General features: G+C 45.9%; 1 protein-coding gene across 5 annotated transcripts in view; it reads left to right on the plus strand.

Annotated features, from left to right (window-relative positions):
* The first annotated feature begins 5,531 nt into the window (after window positions 1-5,531).
* EXOC6B (exocyst complex component 6B) overlaps window positions 5,532-17,371 on the plus strand; it is a 442,104-nt gene continuing 430,264 nt past the window's right edge. For 3 of the 5 annotated variants that reach the window (XR_006175726.2, XM_042855633.2, XM_065597305.1), the window contains exon 1: window positions 5,533-5,735. Coding sequence is in view for 4 of the 5 variants with exons in the window: in XM_042855633.2 (XP_042711567.2) it covers window positions 5,635-5,735 (101 nt within the window). In the remaining variant the exon portion in view is untranslated. Of the gene's footprint in view, window positions 5,736-17,371 lie in introns of all 5 variants that reach the window. The other 2 variants (XM_005291461.4, XM_005291460.4) reach the window with 2 other exon arrangements.

Here is a 17,371-nt window from a genome sequence, read left to right on the forward strand (position 1 = left end):
TGCCCAGGCAAAAACTCTCTAAGAGCAGAGGGGCAGTTCACACCTCGTCAGGGCATGTATGGGACAAACCCAGCCCTGCCTCACAGGAACAAAGGGCGCTGGCCTAGGCAGCAACAAAAGGATCTGTTGGACTCTCGAGTGAATCACCCCCCTTCCTTTGGTCAATTTGGGACTGCGATGATGTAATGCTCACCTGATTCTGAAGGGGGGAGGGTGAAGCAAAGAGGGAAAAAAGGACATGATAAAATGGAGAGACGTTTGCCATGCTTTTCCTCTCTCGTCCACCTACATCTACAGACATCACTACCAAGTGACTGAAGCACTGATCGAAGGGGAGAGCCTGGCTGGAGGGCAAACAGTTAGCCTGTAGTGAGAAGCATCAAAGTTTTCAAGGGCATTGAAAGTGTTAAGATCAGCTTAGAATGTGTTTTGCTTTTATTTCATTTGACCATATCTGGCTTGTTATGCTTTGACTTATAATCACTTAAAATCTATCTTTCATAGTAAATAAATTTGTTTACCTGAAGCACTGTGGTTGGTTTGAAGCATGTCAGAGACTCCCCTTGGGATAACAAGCCTGGTATATATCAATTTCTTTGTTAAATTGATGAACTCATATAAGCTTGCAGCGTCCAGCGCGCATAACTGGACACTGCAAGGCGGAGGTTCCTAGGGTTGTGTCTGGGACCAGAGATCTTGGCTAGTGTCATTCAGTTTCACAATCCAAGGAGCAGCTTACATGCCAGAGGCTATGTGTGAACAGCCTAGAAGTGGGGGTTCTCACAGCAGAGCAGGGTAAGACTGGCTCCCAGAGTCAAGGATTGGAGTGACCTAGCAGATCACTGGTCCAGAATTTAACATCGCCAACGCACTTCCAGTGTGGCTGCAATTTCAGGAGAATGATCACGTCAGCATAATGGGAGCATTGGATGTCTTGCAGTCCAATCTCTCAATGGCGCTCGCATATGTGCAAGCCCAAGAATGGGTACTGAATGTTGCAAAGGCTATAATTAGAGATGGCCTACATGGATTAATTCCTGTAGAGGTACGATATGTATTATGGAAAAATGCCACCCACTTCGAGCAGAAACATCAGAATAGTTAATTTCTCTTATGTGCACAGTAACCATACCATTATTGCCTATATCCTGACTTTGAAGGAAGCACAGGAGGAATGGGTGTACCCATTAGTGCCCTTAGGTCTAAATGTTAATCACTCTGTATTGCTCCCAGTGGAACTCAGCAAATGGGTCCATCAGAAGGATAGTGAATACCATGCTGTTAACCTGCAATCATGCATTAAGGAAAAGGGGCTGGGATATACATGTAGCTCAGAAGTCATCGAGATTTCTCATGTATCTCTTAATTCAAAGGAGGGTAAATGCCATTATAAAATGCATCTGTCTGATTTTAATCATTCCACTATGGTGTTAGTGGATGACAATAGTATTTGTATTCGCAACTGGGGCCGTGAATTCATTGTTAATGTTTACCACAAAATTCCCCACAACCCATTCATAAACATCTGTCTATTTTCAATATTTCCCATAGTGGGATGTGACGTGAATTTCACTCTACCCAAAGTAACCATGCAAACCATACAGACACATTGCCTCCTATATGAACATCTTGAACCATTTCACTCAGGAGTGAATATATCAGCCTTAAAACATCTTATGCACCATCCAGAAATGAAATACCACTTAAGACAAATTCAAAGGGAAGGAAAAGAGGTCATATTTGCGGTACATCATGCCTCAGACCAAAACAAACGAGTTCTTAAAAGAATTCAGAAGTGATACTGCATCAAATCACTGGTGGGAAAACCTATCTGGAGGGTCTGTTGATTATAATGAAGTATGGCATATATTATTGCACCCTGTTGTAGTGGTTTTGATTGTTAAAATGGTCATTATTCTATACACCTCTACCCCGATATAACGCGACCCGATATAACACAAATTCGGATATAACGCGGTAAAGCAGAGCTCCGGGGGAGGGGGTGGGGCTGCGCACTCTGGCGGATCAAAGCAAGTTCGATATAACGCGGTTTCACCTATAATGCGGTAAAATTTTTTGGCTCCCGAGGACAGTGTTATATCGGGATAGAGGTGTATCTGGTATGTTTAACTGTCTGGATTAAGAAACGAGTGAAGTCCAACAAATTCATTGTTCCATTTAAGTTGGTATAAATGTCATTATGTATGAAATCAGAGTGGTTGGGTTGTGACAGCAAAGAGGGTGTATCTCCTCTTACCATCAAGGAGGGGAAATGTAGCATTTATTAGAGTTTATGTATTGTTCTGATTTATATTCTGTGCTTTTTATGTACTGTTTTGTGAAACTTATGGGTCAATGGTCATGGTCAAGTTGCTGTTTGGACTCCATTTTATGGGTCCTTTTGGTTGAGATTTTGAGACCTTTTCTCCCAATGGCGGGAAGAAAAGTACGGGAAAAGGTCACATGCCCAAGTCTATTTAAGGCCAGCACGTTCAGCACCAGGGGCTGTCCACCAGGGCAGCCCATGCCTAGTTCTTCCACGCATGAGAGAGAGACCCCGCGATGGTCTTCAGGTAGGTATCCCGATCCAGCTTCAGTCTGTGTCTCTCTTGTAATCCCATCTAAGGCAGTTACAGGTCCAGAATCCAGCAACCACCGCAGCAATCCGCAGTCATGACCAGCTGTCTGCCTTTCAGTCCGAGTTGCCAGTGACAGTCATCTCCTGCAAATAAATGAGTTCCCATAGCTTGCTAAGGGCAGAAGGGAGCCAGGCCTTATGCCCTTTTGGGTCAAACCTCTGAGCTATTATTCTGTTGCCTTTGTTAATTTGTTTAATTTTAATAAATCTTAGTAAATCTATCTTTACACTGGGTTTTTTTTACTTACCTCATGGGTTTTAAAAAGTGATAGAGATATTATCTGGGTCTGAACTTTAGTCTTATTTATCTCTTACAGAGTTTTAAGATAACACCAGGATGCTGGGTTCCTAAATTTGCCCAACTATTTGTATCTTCTTTCATTATATCACTTCCATGTCTATTTGCTTTTGGTCCTGTGGGAGCATATATCAAATCTCCATGGTGACTGCCACCAGAGTACAGATTTCCTCTCTGGTTTTAACACATCCAGAATGACATCCATCTGGTCCCGTAAGACACAACATTTGGCAACTGTAAACATGATCTAACATTTTTTTTAGAGCTTCCCCTGCCCTTCCTTGTACCAGTACATTCAGGACACATGTAGTGGTTTGGACACTCCTATCACCTTTTTATTTAATCTGGTGATATTCTAAGAGAAAGCTATATCCAGATCAGTAGCATTCAAAGCAGTCAAAGAAGAAGGTGACCAGTAGAATCTTTCTTGTTTATTATAGCTTAAAACTTGAAACAACAAAAATCTTTGACTCAAAAACAAGGAAATAAAGGACATAGATAGTCTAAGTAACCCTGTGTTCGTATCATTGTTACTCTTGCCCTTCTTTGTTCCACCTACTTGTTGCAGTTTGTTTTAGACTGTAATCTTTGGGGGCAGGGACAGGCTTTTCCTATGTATTTATACAACACCCAATGTTGCCATCCTAGTAATGGAAGAACCTGAGCGCAGCTGTAATGATAATAAATAACAAGAAGAAGAACAAGGAGTCATGTAGTCATCAGAGAGAAATGCTGAGAACCAAAACTATGAGACCTTGATATCAGAGGATCCTTCAAGATGAAAGGCAGTTTAAAGTCAATGGGATGTTTTCATTTGGGGGAAACACCACCTTAATCAGACCTACTCCCAGTGCCCCATGTTGGGATGGGCTCAGGGGCTAAGTTTGGCTGAGTGAAGTCTCTCCCCTAATTAAAGCACTTCTGACTGGGGTCTCTTCCCCAAAGAGAGGCAGTGGGGATAGTTCTGACTGTTGGAGATTCCCCCAGAAAGAGACAGTGATAACAGGTCAGATGGTGTGTACGTGTGTTCCCTACTGACAGGCACCGAGAGTGGGTCTGACTGAAGTGTATACGTCTTCCTCCACTGAGGGGCACTGCGGCATAGGGTGACCATCCATCCCCTTATTTTAAGGAACTGGTCCTTATTTAATTGATTTGTTCCTTTTCAGGGAAATCCCTTGACTTGATTTTAAGGGACATCCCTTGACCATTTTAAACATTATATTGAAGCTTATGATAATTGTATTGTATACTTGAAGGCAGTACGAATGTACACTTCAGAGAAAAATACATGCTATGCTGAGGAAAATGGTGTTTCCCTAAAATGTCCCTTAAAATTAAGCGTTGTCCCGTATGTTTCATGTGATTTCTCCCTATTTCTATCCAACAAAGGTGGTCACCCTCTTGGGGCAGCTCTGATGGTAATCTCCCCCAAGGAGAGGCACCCAGGTCAGGTCTGAAAGGGGAGGCATGTCTCCCCACAATAAGGGGAACTGGGGCAGTTATGACAAGAGAGGGGAGTCCCCCCAGTGAGGGGTCTAGGGGCAGGTCTGACAGGGGAGGGGAGTTCCCCCAGTGAGGGGCGCTGGGGCAGGTCTGACAGGGGAGGGGGAGTTCCCCCCAGTGAGGGGCGCTGGGGCAGGTCTGACAGGGGAGGGGAGTCCCCCCAGTAGTGAGGGGGTCTGGGGGCAGGTCTGACAGGGGAGGGGAGTTCCCCCAGTGAGGGGGCGCTGGGGCAGGTCTGACAGGGGTGGGGAGTCCCTCAATGAGGGGTCTGGGGGCAGGTCTGACAGGGGAGGGGGAGTTCCCCCAGTGAGTGGCGGTGGGGCAGGTCTGACAGGGGTGGGGAGTCCCTCAATGAGGGGTCTGGGGGCAGGTCTGACAGGGGAGGGGAGTCCCCCCAGTGAGGGGTCTAGGGGCAGGTCTGACAGGGGAGGGGAGTTCCCCCAGTGAGGGGTATGGGGGCAGGTCTGACGGGGGTGGGGGGGGGTCCCCCAGTGAGGGGCGGTGGGGGCAGGTCTGACGGGGTGGGGGGTCCCCCCACTGAGGGGCGGTGGGGCAGGTCTGACGGGGTGGGGGTCCCCCAGTGAGGGGCGGTGGGGCAGGTCTGACGGGGTGGGGGGTCCCCCAATGAGGGGGCGGTGGGGCAGGTCTGACAGGGGTGGGGGGTCCCCCACTGAGGGGCGCTGGGGCAGGTCTGACGGGGTGGGGGGTCCCCCAATGAGGGGCGCTGGGGCAGGTCTGACAGGGGTGGGGGTCCCCCAATGAGGGGCGCTGGGGCAGGTCTGACGGGGGTGGGGGATCCCCCAATGAGGGGCGCTGGGGCAGGTCTGACGGGGGTGGGGGATCCCCCAATGAGGGGCGCTGGGGCAGGTCTGACGGGGTGGGGGATCCCCCAATGAGGGGCGCTGGGGCAGGTCTGACGGGGTGGGGGATCCCCCAATGAGGGGCGCTGGGGCAGGTCTGACAGGGGTGGGGGTCCCCCACTGAGGGGCGCTGGGAGTCCTCTCTCTCTGGGCCCAGGCTACACCCCCTTTCCCCCAGGACTACATTTCCCCGGCATGCCGGCGCGGCGGGAGGCGGAGACGCGGCGCGGCGAGGGGGCGCGGCAGGCGAGCCTGGGGCTGGGCTGAGGCAGAGCGGCTCCGGCGCTGGGGGGTGGACGAGGCTCGCTGCGTCCCAGCCGGGCCCGGAGCCCATGGAGCGGGGGAAGATGGCGGAGCTGGAGAGCCTGGAGACGGCGGCGGAGCACGAGCGGATCCTGCGGGAGATCGAGAGCACGGTCGGCCCCACGCTCAGGTACAGCCGCCTCGGGGAACGGTCCCCCGCCACAGCCTGAGCAGGGAACCCCCCAGGCCCCCATCGCTTCCCCCCCGAGCAGTGAACTCCCCAGCCCCCCATCGCTTCCCCCCCGAGCAGGGAACCCCCCAGCCCCCCCCGCCACAGCCTGAGCAGGGAACCCCCCCAGCCCCCCATCGCTTCCCCCCTGAGCAGGGAACCCCCCCAGTCCCCCCGCCACAGTCCTGAGCAGGGAACCCCCAGCCCCCCGTCACTTCCCCCCTGAGCAGGGAACCCCCCAGCCCCCCCCCGCCACAGCCTGAGCAGGGAACCCCCCAGGCCCCCATCGCTTCCCCCCCGAGCAGTGAACCCCCCAGCCCCCCATCGCTTCCCCCCTGAGCAGGGAACCCCCCAGCCCCCCCGCCACAGCCTGAGCAGTGAACCCCCAGCCCCCCCGCCACAGCCTGAGCAGGGAACCCCCCAGCCCCCCATCGCTTCCCCCCTGAGCAGGGAGCCCCCCCCGCCACAGCCTGAGCAGGGAACCCCCCCAGCCCCCCATCGCTTCCCCCCTGAGCAGGGAACCCCCCCAGTCCCCCCGCCACAGTCCTGAGCAGTGAACCCCCAGCCCCCCGTCACTCCCCCCCCTGAGCAGGGAACCCCCCATTGCTCCCCCCCTGAGCAGGGAACCCCCCATTGCTCCCCCCCTGAGCAGGGAACCCCCCATTGCTCCCCTGTCACTTCCCCCCTCACCCCCAGACTCTAAACAGGGAGTCCTCAGCCCCACTCAATCTAGAGACTTCTGGCTCCCCTAAGTTGGGAACCCCCAGTTCCCTCATCACTTTCCCCGAAGTAGGGAGACCCCCCCCAACTCCTTGTTCAGACACGGAGAGCCCTCTAACCCCACCAAACTGGGTTATCCCTCCAAATTGCCACTCTGTGTCCTTGCTGATAGACCCTCTAAACCCCCAAATTAAACAAAGAAAGACGCTCTTGGTGCTTTGCGAATATACCAGATCCCTAAAAGATGGGGGCTTCCCCATGTCCCCTTAACCAGGTATACACCCTGATACTCCACCTGTTCTGACTGAATGACAGTTCCATGGCATAAGCTGCCAGGCAGACAGTCATTGTCATCCTCCCCTGCCCCAGCTGCTGTCCTGAGCCCAAACAGCTGCTGCCCCCTGAATCTCTGCACTCATTTCTTCCTGCTTTACGAAGGGTCCTTCTCTCTTCTCCAAATGCTGCTTTAAAACCATCTCCTGCCAGGAATTCTCCTACTTTGTTCTCCTCCCTCTCCACACGTTTGATTTTTCGAAACTGTTGTCCTGTGCCTTGTCTCTTTCTGTTTGTGAAGTGCTGTGTACATTTATGGCACTGGGTAAAATGATCGTGGTTAATAACTCAGCAGGAAGGCAAGTGAAGGGATTTGAGGAAGGAGTGTGGGGTAACATAGTTGGAGCAGCTTATGGGAAGACTATTTTTTTTGGAAGCAATGTTTTGAATAGACTTGGAGGGTTGAGGTGGGAGGTGACCAAGGTACAGGCCAGGGTTCTAATTGTTGTGCTGGAGAGGGAAGAATGGATTTTAGACAGGGACGTGAAAAACGGGATCAGCAAGACCTTGAATTTGGGGGATGGTGGAGCAAAAGATTATACTAAGGGTGATAGGGAGGGTTGGGGCTGTAAGGTCCCCTACAATACTAATACTAGTGTATTGCCTGGGACTGGCTTTCTTCAAGCCTTCTGTATTTGGGAACTGGTGCCCCCTTTATAGTGAATTTTGGGCAGAGCATTGATGGTAGGGCGCTATAAGCGTCTAATAATTAGACACCCTCTTGAAAATTAGTTTACTAACCTCCCACTCTGAATCTCTGTTTTATACCTATGAAAAACCTGTCCTTGGTTGTGTGCATTTAAATGTTTTCTGCAGAAGTCACCTCTGGGCTGGAGAGGAGTATGAAATCCTCTTGTTCCGTCCCACACCCTCCCTCTCCATTATACCCAGATACCATCCTCACGTCCTAGTTCTGGCAGGAGCTGAAGCATTTCTCATCAGGCCAGGGGTGAGATGCATCAAGAAGCTGAAGATAAAACGTTGTAATCTGAAACTGTGGCCCGTTCCCCAGGGCCTTGCCTGTAGTTGTTTAGGCTCGTAATTTGGCTTCGCTATGATCTGATTGTTTTCTTCTTATTCTAGGCTTTTTTTTTTTTTTTGGTCCTGTCTTGCTTTAAGGGGCTGTCAATGTGAAAGAATGTTCCATATTCTACTGATTATTTTTAAACTCGCACTTCTGGGTCTGATTTCCTCAACCTCTCTAAGGAGTGTTTGTATAGAGTGTTTGTTCTTTGGTAACTGTAGCAAACTGTCACATTAGGTGTGGGGATGCCTGTTTGACAATATGTACATACAGGGAGAATGTGCAGATTTCATTGCAAACCCCAGACTCTGTCTGAATGTTATTTTCCTAAACATTGTTTTAGGGATTTTTATTTTTATCTGTTTCATAAAAAGTGTGACTAATTGCAAAGCCACGGGGTATGGGCACAGTTACCATCCTGATGAAGATATAGGTTAATGCTTCTGTTTGGTTAGTGGCTCCTTTGTTCCCTTATTGAACATCCTCTTTTGGTGGTTCTTGCGGTACTTTTCAACTGGAAAAACTCTTTGCCTACTCTGTGAAGCTGCTGATTTTTTTTCTCTGTCCCAGGGATGTAAATGAAAGAGGTTGCATGGCTGTTAATGCTATCGTTTCTGCTTTTCGTTCACTCTCTGTGGTAGTTTATGAAGTTCTAGAGTCAGTGTTTCATTCTTTTGTTTTTCCTTTGTGATGCAGTTTACGATTTCTCAGCAGTGATTTCTGCTGCATTGTTAATCTGGAAGACATGATATTTGTCCATGTAGTCCAGAAGGAATCACCTGATTTTTATGTGTGGTTTTATAATGTTTAGATAAATAAATTATACCCACTTGGAATCTGTTTCAGCTATCCAGACTGCGTATTATTCACAACCCTGGCCTGCTGGGACCCAGTTTTATATATAAAAGTAAACTACTTTTATTTTTACCCTTCCCCCAAAACAAACAGCTATACAGTCCACTATACCCAGATTCCTCATGTTAAAGGGTAGAAGTGTTGTTTTAAAAATGTTTCCTTTAAAAACCAATTAATTTCCTCATGTTACCAAAAACTGAGATTAAAACTGATATTTCTAAAACTCTCCTTTCACTTTTCACTATTTTTCTTTTTTCAATTTCATTCTCCTTTTGAAATGAAAACAGTATTCAGTTTCACCTTTGTTTGTAGTCAGGTTTTGGTTTTTGTGCACTAACTGTGGAGCTTAGAATTGCAATGGTAAAGGGGGATATTTAAATCCAAACAGAACTGTTATCTTAAAAAAAGGCAAACGTTTATGTTAATATCAGGTTTATGTAAAACCTTCTCATTTTTACAAAACCATAACTTCTGGAGTTAATCTACCTGCCTGGTTCCCTTCAAATGAGCAAATGTCTATACATTTTCTGACTGATAACAATGGTCTTTGAATATGGTCACAGGATCTGTGTCTGCATTTGTGTACTGGCAGGAAACTCTTGTTTTGTGATATTATAAGATTACAATTTGGTCAGCTCTTGACTCATTTTTGAAATCTTCTTTTAAATATTCTCCTCGCAGAAGTAGGGACGTAACTGTAACCTTATAGGGATAGACCATGTGATGTTGTTGAAAGGACATGCTGAAGACTGATCTGGTTTATTAATACAAAAAAAAAAAAGTCAAAATACTTAAGAGCCATCTATCCAGGTTTTTCATATTGTGGAAAAATTACAGCAGTAAGTTTTAAGTCTCCTATTCTTGGCATATTCAGCCGAGATCAAATGAGGTTTCATACCTCATATGTCTTCAGACTTTTATACAATGGATCTATGTATCTGTCTGAGGGGTGGGGGAGCTCAGGATTCTGCTACCATCAACTGTCTAAACATGGTTGTTACAGGAGTGATTCTAGAATGGCTTTTCTAATTTGAATGGGGAGGGACTTGTTTTTATTTTACTGAGCGGTGTTATTAATGACAAGCATGAACACTCCCAGTTCCAAAGAGCTTTCAGTCTACACTAGACAGACACAGAGTAGACATGCTGTGTGCCAGAGAAGTAGATGTAACTTTTTTTTTTTTTTTTAAATGACTCACTACTTGTGGGCATCATGGAAGAAGTGAGTCTTCAGGAGACAGGCTAGGCTCCCTTTGAGGAATAGCACAGTTTCATAACATTATGCGTGCACACACACAATCTCTGCCCATGGTATAGGGAAATGGCGCTGGAATCCTGCTAGCAACGTGGGCTTGTGTGTACACAGTTTTTGCCTTGCTTAGCTATGCTAGTTTCTATTTCAACATAGTTAAAAGGGGTAAAATCTCCTTGTGTGGATGCTATTACAATAGTATAAAAGTGCTTCCCTGGAATAAACATCACTGATATAATGCTTCATATCCCTATAATTGTGTCCACACTGGGGTGTTGCACCACTTTAATCAGTTTCTACATTGATTATATTTGTAATAAAGACTGTATGTAGACCAGCTCCAGTTGTATTTAAATTGTCATTGCTATGGAGTTCTGATTCCTGTGCGGACAGTGTCGTTCATTTAAGTCACGTATTTTCATGAGGGGGGGGGGGGAAAGAGGAGTCCTTGTGGCACCTTAGAGACTAACAAATTTATTTGGGCATAAGCTTTCGTGGGCTAGAACCCACTTCATCAGATGCAGAAGTAAAAAATACAGGAGCAGGTATAAATACATGAAAGGATGGGGGTTGCTTTACCAAGCGTTAGGTCAGTCTAATGAGATAAATCAATTAACAGCAGGATACCAAGGGAGAAAAAATAACTTTTGAAGTGGTAAGAGAGTGGCCCATTGCAGACAGTTGACCAGAAGGTGTGAGTAACAGTAGGGAGAAATTAGTATTGGGGAAATTAAGTTTAGGTTTTGTAATGACCCAACCACTCCCAGTCTTTATTCAGGCCTAATCTGATGGTATCTGTTATACCAATAAAATAAAAACCAGCAGGATCTTATTAAGAGGGATACGGCAGAGATGCCACATTTATTGTAAATATAATGATAAAGCAAAAGATAAAAGTAAACAACGTTGTTTGACTACTTATTCCTATCATTACTTATTTCACACACACACACACACACACACACACACACACACACACACACACACACACACACACACACATATATATAGATTTATTCACACAATCATTCATTCAAGTTCTGTATAGGTGTTATAGTTACCAGCCTAGAAGTTGCTCATGCCAAGTTACTGGCCAGGTATCTTGGTCATGAGGATGGAGTCGAATCTGTGTCAGATGCTCCTGGAGGTTGGCAGCAGAGCCAGAGACTCAGTCATCAGTCTTGAGAGTCCATTCTTATAGGAATTAATTCCTATGTTAGTCTGTGGGAGCTGTTTTATCCTGCTGTTGCTGACTCAATCAACAGATGGCACATTCCTGGGCACATTTCTGGTGGCTCCAAACTGTCCAAAGTTTGTGTTTCTCATCCTTCCAGGTGATGGAGTGGATCCCAGTTTACCCTCTGGGAGTTTTCTGGTCATCCACTTGACACATTCTTCGGCCGATGGATACTCCCTTTCTAGGCTGGCACCTTCCTAACCATTCATGTATATCAGGCATTCATCAGCATACATTCCATACCTTAACCATATTTTAATTTACTGTCTCCACCACTTTCAGGGTGTGTGCTAATTCATTTGAGACTCCCGGCCCTTTAATCACAGAGGGTGGGGGTCTGTCCTAGGAGCCGTTGAATGAAGTGAAAGTCACTTAACGGCTCATAGCAGGGGTCGGCAACCTACGGCACGCATGCCAAACACGGCCCGTGAGCCGATTCTGAGTGGCATGCTGCCTGCCCGGTGAGAGGAGGAGGGGCGGAGGGGCCGGAAAGCACCACGCTGGGGGAAGAAGGGGGGGGGGGGGGAAGCTTGGCTGCTGCAGGACCAAGCTTCTGCCTCCCTGCCCCCCGCCCCACTCAGCCTCCCCGCCCACTGCTCTCCCCTGCGGGGGCAGGAGGCAGAAGCTTGGTCCTGCGGCAGCCAAGCACCCCCCTCCCCCGTTTCTTCCCACAACATGGTGCATTCCGGCCCCTCCTCCTCCTCCCCCCTCTCCCTGCCGGCGATGGCCCTTGCAAGGAGGAGCAGAGCCGAGCCGAGCGGCAGCGTGCTCCCTGCTCCGTAGAGGAGGCAGAGAGTGGTAGGGACGGGGCGTTGGAGAAGGGAGTGGAACAGGGCATATCCCTCCCAGCCCCCTGCCATGAGCCGCTCAGGGCAAGGGGCTGGGAGCACCCCCATGAGCTGAGCACCCCAGCCTTCTGCCCTTCACCCCCCACACCTCTGCCCTGAACCCCCCCACACCCTCCCAGCCTTCTGCCCTGCACCTCCTCCCAACACCGAGCCCTCTGCCCTGACCTCCTCCCAACACCGAGCCCTCTGCCCTGACCTCCTCCCAACACCCAGCCTTCTGCCCTGCACCTCCACACTTCCCCAGCCCTCTGCCCTTACCCCTGAACCCCCCCCCACACCCAGCCTTCTGCCCTGCACCCCCAGCCCTCTGCCCTGACCTCGAGTCGCCCCAACACCCAGCCTTCTGCCCTGCACCTCCACACACACCCCAGCCCTCTGCCCTGACCTCGAGTCGCCCCGCTCAGCCCGCTGCAGGCCTAGGTGAACAGATCCCCAGGCTGGAAGTGGGCTGAGCAGGCTGGCGGTGTAAAATCAGCATTTTAATTAATTTTAAAGGAAGCTTCTTAAACATTTTGAAAACCTTGTTTACTTTACATACAACAATAGTTTAGTTATATAATATAGACTTATAGAGAGAGAGACCTTCTAAAAATTGTTAACATGTATTACCGGCACGCGAAACCTTAAATTTAAGTGAATAAATGAAGACTCGGCACACCACTTCTGAAAGGTTGCCTACCCCTGTCTTATAGTGTTTGTTTACATTGTATCAATTACTTCAAGAACAAAGTCAATTAACTTGTTTGTAAGTTTTACATAGTAATAAAGTATCTTTCACAGGATAGATATAATCAATGATTTCTACAGACAGTAGCTTACAAGTTTTAATAGAAGACCCAAGAGATTTTTGTTCTTGGTGAAACTGTTGGATTTTAAAGTGTGGGGGACAAATTATGAGGGGGTCACTGTCACTTGGGGGAAGCACTGTTAGTACCTTCTTTAATATCCCTACATCTAATTTGCAAATTAATTCCAGTTCTGCAGCTTCACGTTGGAGACTTTTGAAGGTTTTTTTTGTTGAAGAATTGCCACTTTGAGGTCTGTTGTTGAGTGACCAGAGAGATTGAAATGTTCTCCTACTGGGTTTTGAATGTTATGATTCCTGATGTCAGATTTGTGTCCATTTATTCTTTTGCGTAGAGACTGTCCGGTTTGGCCAATGTACATGGCAGAGGGGCATTGCTGGCACATGATGGCATATATCACATTGGTAGATGTGCAGGTGAACCAGCCCCGGATGGTGTGGCTCCTTCTGTAAATAAAACTCCTTTGGGAGGACTAGGTGGTTGCTGACTCACTTCTGTTTAACAAATGAAGTGCGTACGCTGTGGATGGTCTCATACAGGTCTAATGTGCCTCTACTTCAGCATATCTGTGCTGAGCATTATAGAAAAACCAAAGATAAGAGTTCCTGAAGTACATTTACTAGTGTCTTATCCAGTTTAGTTTAAACATGGGGTTTCCCCAGTTCCCTTTGGGGAAACTATTTCCTGGCCTAATATGTCCCTTGCTGTCAGAACAGTTGAAGTATTTACTTTTAAGAGACCCTTTTCAGGTGCTTTAGAACTATCAAGTTATACAATAGCTATTATCATAACCATGCTATCTTACTGTTAACTTGGCCTCCCTCTCCTGGGCTATTGTTTGTTACATTAACTTGTCATGTCTTGTTTCAAATAGATTATAAACTCTTTGGAGCAGGAATCTGGTTAGGACCTTTGAATGCCGCTTTCATATAAATAATGAACGTCAGGATGTCTTTCCTGCTTTTCAGTGCAAACGCTTCCTTTACTAATGATATCCAGTCACTCCTAGTTATAGTCCATTGTACCACCCTAAATGGTTCCTCTCCTTCCCTTTGTGTTTACATTATTTAGTTATTTGTAGATAATTTTCCTGTCTCTCCTATCCATCCAGATTTTTATATCATCATTGTGGTATCTAGTCAGCCTCGAGGAAGAATAATGCCTTCCTGCCCATAAATCATCTCCACCTAAGTTCTAGCACTTTGGTTTTTCAGTCTTCCCCATAATCAATTCATTGAGCATGTTTGTTGTTCTTCACTGAACTCCCTCCAGTTTGTCTAGCTTCCTGGTGTTGTGGTGAAGGTAATATTCTGTGTGAAATCACACTAGAATTGTATAGAGGACAGTTTTGTGACTGGATGTCTTTGCATGACTGTATCACACCCTTTAAAAAAAAAAAAAAAAAAAGTTGCAAGCTCATATCTAAATTTCTGGATCTTTCAGCATTACTCCTTTCCAAATGTCTCCTCCCAATAAATGTATGTGATGTATCATTTTTTTGCATAGATATATTAACTTACATTTTTATTGCTGGATTGCTTTCTGCCTCTTTTTAAATTTTTTTTCGCATCCGTTTGTATTATTTCTCTGCCCTCACTAGCATTTGCACCTCCTTCCAATTTATCATTATGTGTATTTCCTTTATTGTATGGTTTACTTGCTTGTCTAGATTCCTAATAAATGACTTATGGATCCATAGAGTTTAAAGCCAGAAATGACCCTTAGATCATCTAGTCTAACCTTCTGTTACAACACGGGCCATTAAATTTCATGAATTTACCCCTGTAATGAGCCCAGTAACTTGTCTGGCTAAAACACATCTTCCAGAAAGGAACCCAGTCTTGATTTGAAGACATCAAGAGATAGAGGGAGAATCCTTCACTTCCCTTAGTAGTTTGTTCTAATGCTTAATCGTCCTCACTGTTGAAAATTTGTGCCTTATTTCTAATTTGAATTTGTCAGGCTTCAACTTCTAGCCATTGTTTCTTGTTCCGCCTTTTGCCACTAGATTAAAGCGCCCTTTAATACCTGGTATTTTCTCCATGTGAAGGTACTTTGACACTGGAATCAAGTCTCCTCTCAATCTTCTTTTTGCTAAATTAAACAGATTGCACTCTTAAGTCTCTTGCCCTGTAAGGCATTTTCTCCAGACCTCAGATCATTTTTGTGGCTCTCTTCTGCATCCTCTCCAATTTTTCAACATCCTTTAAAAAGGGTGGACACCAGAGTTGTATGCAGGTGTCACCAATGCAATATATACAGAGGTAAACTCCTATTCCCTACTACTCCTGTTTATGTATCCAAGGATTGCCTTAGCACTTTTTGTCACGACATGGCATTGGGAGTTTGAGTTACTTGTCCACTCTGACCACCAATCCTTTTCAGAGTCACTGCTTTCCAGAATACTGTCCCCCATTCTGTAGGTCTGGCTTGCGTTACTTGTTCCAAGATATGTAACTTTGCATTTGGCTGTATTAAAATGCGTTTTGTGTGAATGGGCCCAGCTTCAGATTGGTCTGTAAGGCTGCCCAGTCCTCCTCATTATTTACCACTAAGCCAATCTTTGTGTCTTCTGTAAATGTTATCAGCAGGGATTTTTTTTGTATTTATTTCCGAGTCACTGATGAAAATGTTAAATAGCGTCAAGCCTAATATTGATCCCCCGCGGAACCCCACCAAAGAGAGACCCTTTTTTGATGATACTTCCCCATTGCCAACTACTTTTTGAGATCTGTCAGTTAACCGCTTCTTAATCCATTTAATATGTTCTTTATTGATATTATGTAGTGCTAATTTTTTCATCAAATGTCATGCAGTACTAAGTCAAATGCCTTATAAAAGTCTAAGTATATGACATCTATGTGGTTACCTTTATCAGCCAAACTTCCATTTCATCAGAGAATGAAATCATGTTTAACAAGACTTTTTTTTTTTCTGTAACCATGTTGACTGGCATTGCTTATATTCCTATCCTTTAATTCTTTATCAATTGAATCCCATATTAGCGTGTCCATTATTTTGCCTGGGATTGATTTTTGCATAACCTAGAGTTTTCTGGGATTATTCCATGTATCATTTTTGCACAACGATAACACTCTTACCATCTTCTGCAATTTACGCGGTATTCCAAGATTTATTAAAAAATTAATATCCAGCGGTCCAGAGATCTACTCAGCCAACTCTTTTATAACTCTTGCATACAAGTTAATGGCCTGCTGATCTAAAAATGTTTATCTCTAGTAGACACTTTCTAACATCTTCTTTAGGTACTAATAGACTGTAAATTACTTCATCAAGATCTAAGTACACCATCCTGCTTCTTTTCAAATACAGAAGAGAAATTTATTAATGCTTTGGCCTTTTCTGCCTTATTATTACTAACAACTTTACCATCTCCATCTAGTAACAGGTGTATACCATTGCTAGGATTACTTTTTGTTCCTATTATACTTAACACACATCTCCTTTCCAATCCCCAGTGGATTTTTTCCCTTTTTAGCTTCCCTTATCAATTAGAATTGGTCCTAAAAGAAGTGGTTAACCTTCCCCTTCCCACCAAACATCTTTTCTTAAGTCAGTACAGTGTTCTACATCATTTCCTAGTTTTAAGCCTTCCTGAGTGTTTCTCTTATGAACTGGAATAACTTTTCAAGCCAGGGTTTTGAGAGGCACTGTATCAAATAAAATCCAAACATATTACATCTATCTCAGTCCTTTCATCCATTATATTTGTACTTCTATCAAAAAAAGTAATGAAGTTTGTCTTACAAAATTTGTTGTTTATAAAAGTGCTGTAAAACGTCAAAATCCTTCATTAAACTCCTCTCTGTGATAATGCCTGCAAAATACTCTTGGATGGGCAGGCTGCGGTGTGCAATAATTGTACTTATCAAGCTACTTCATAATCACTTCATTCTTGTGCTCCTCCGTCGTCTCTCATAGACTTTAAGGTCAGAAGAGACCATTGAGATCATCTAGTCTGACCTCCTGCACATTGCAGGCCACAGAACTGCACCCACCCACTCCTGAAATAGACCCCTAACCTCTGGCTGAATTACTGAAGTTCTCAAATCATGGTTTAAGGACTTCAAGTTATAGAGAATTCACCATTTACACTCTTCGTAGACTTAGACTGTAAGTTCTTCAGGTGCAAGGACTATCTTTTTGTTTGTCCGCATGACGCTTAGCACAGTGGGGCCTGATTCCTGAAGGGTGCTACTGCAGTAAAAGAATAATAGATGTCCAAGATCCTGATTCTCTGCTTGGCCACTACCAGTGGCCTGGGAGGGGAGGTTTTCTACTTTGTGTTTTTGTGTCTTTGAGACAGGTGTTTAGTCCAAAAATGCCACTGCTCTTTGGCCTCTCAGTTTTAGGGTGCCCAACTTGAGACCTCTTGGCCCTGATTTTTCACAAGTTCTGAGCACCCACAACCCAAGTCAGTGGAAGCTGTGAGTGCTCAGTGCTTCTGGAAATCAGGCCCTAGGTATCTTGGGTTCGGTGCTCAGAAATGGAGGAACCCCAA

This window comes from Chrysemys picta, chromosome 5 (assembly GCF_011386835.1).
Source record: "Chrysemys picta bellii isolate R12L10 chromosome 5, ASM1138683v2, whole genome shotgun sequence".
Classification (NCBI taxonomy): domain Eukaryota; kingdom Metazoa; phylum Chordata; order Testudines; family Emydidae; genus Chrysemys; species Chrysemys picta.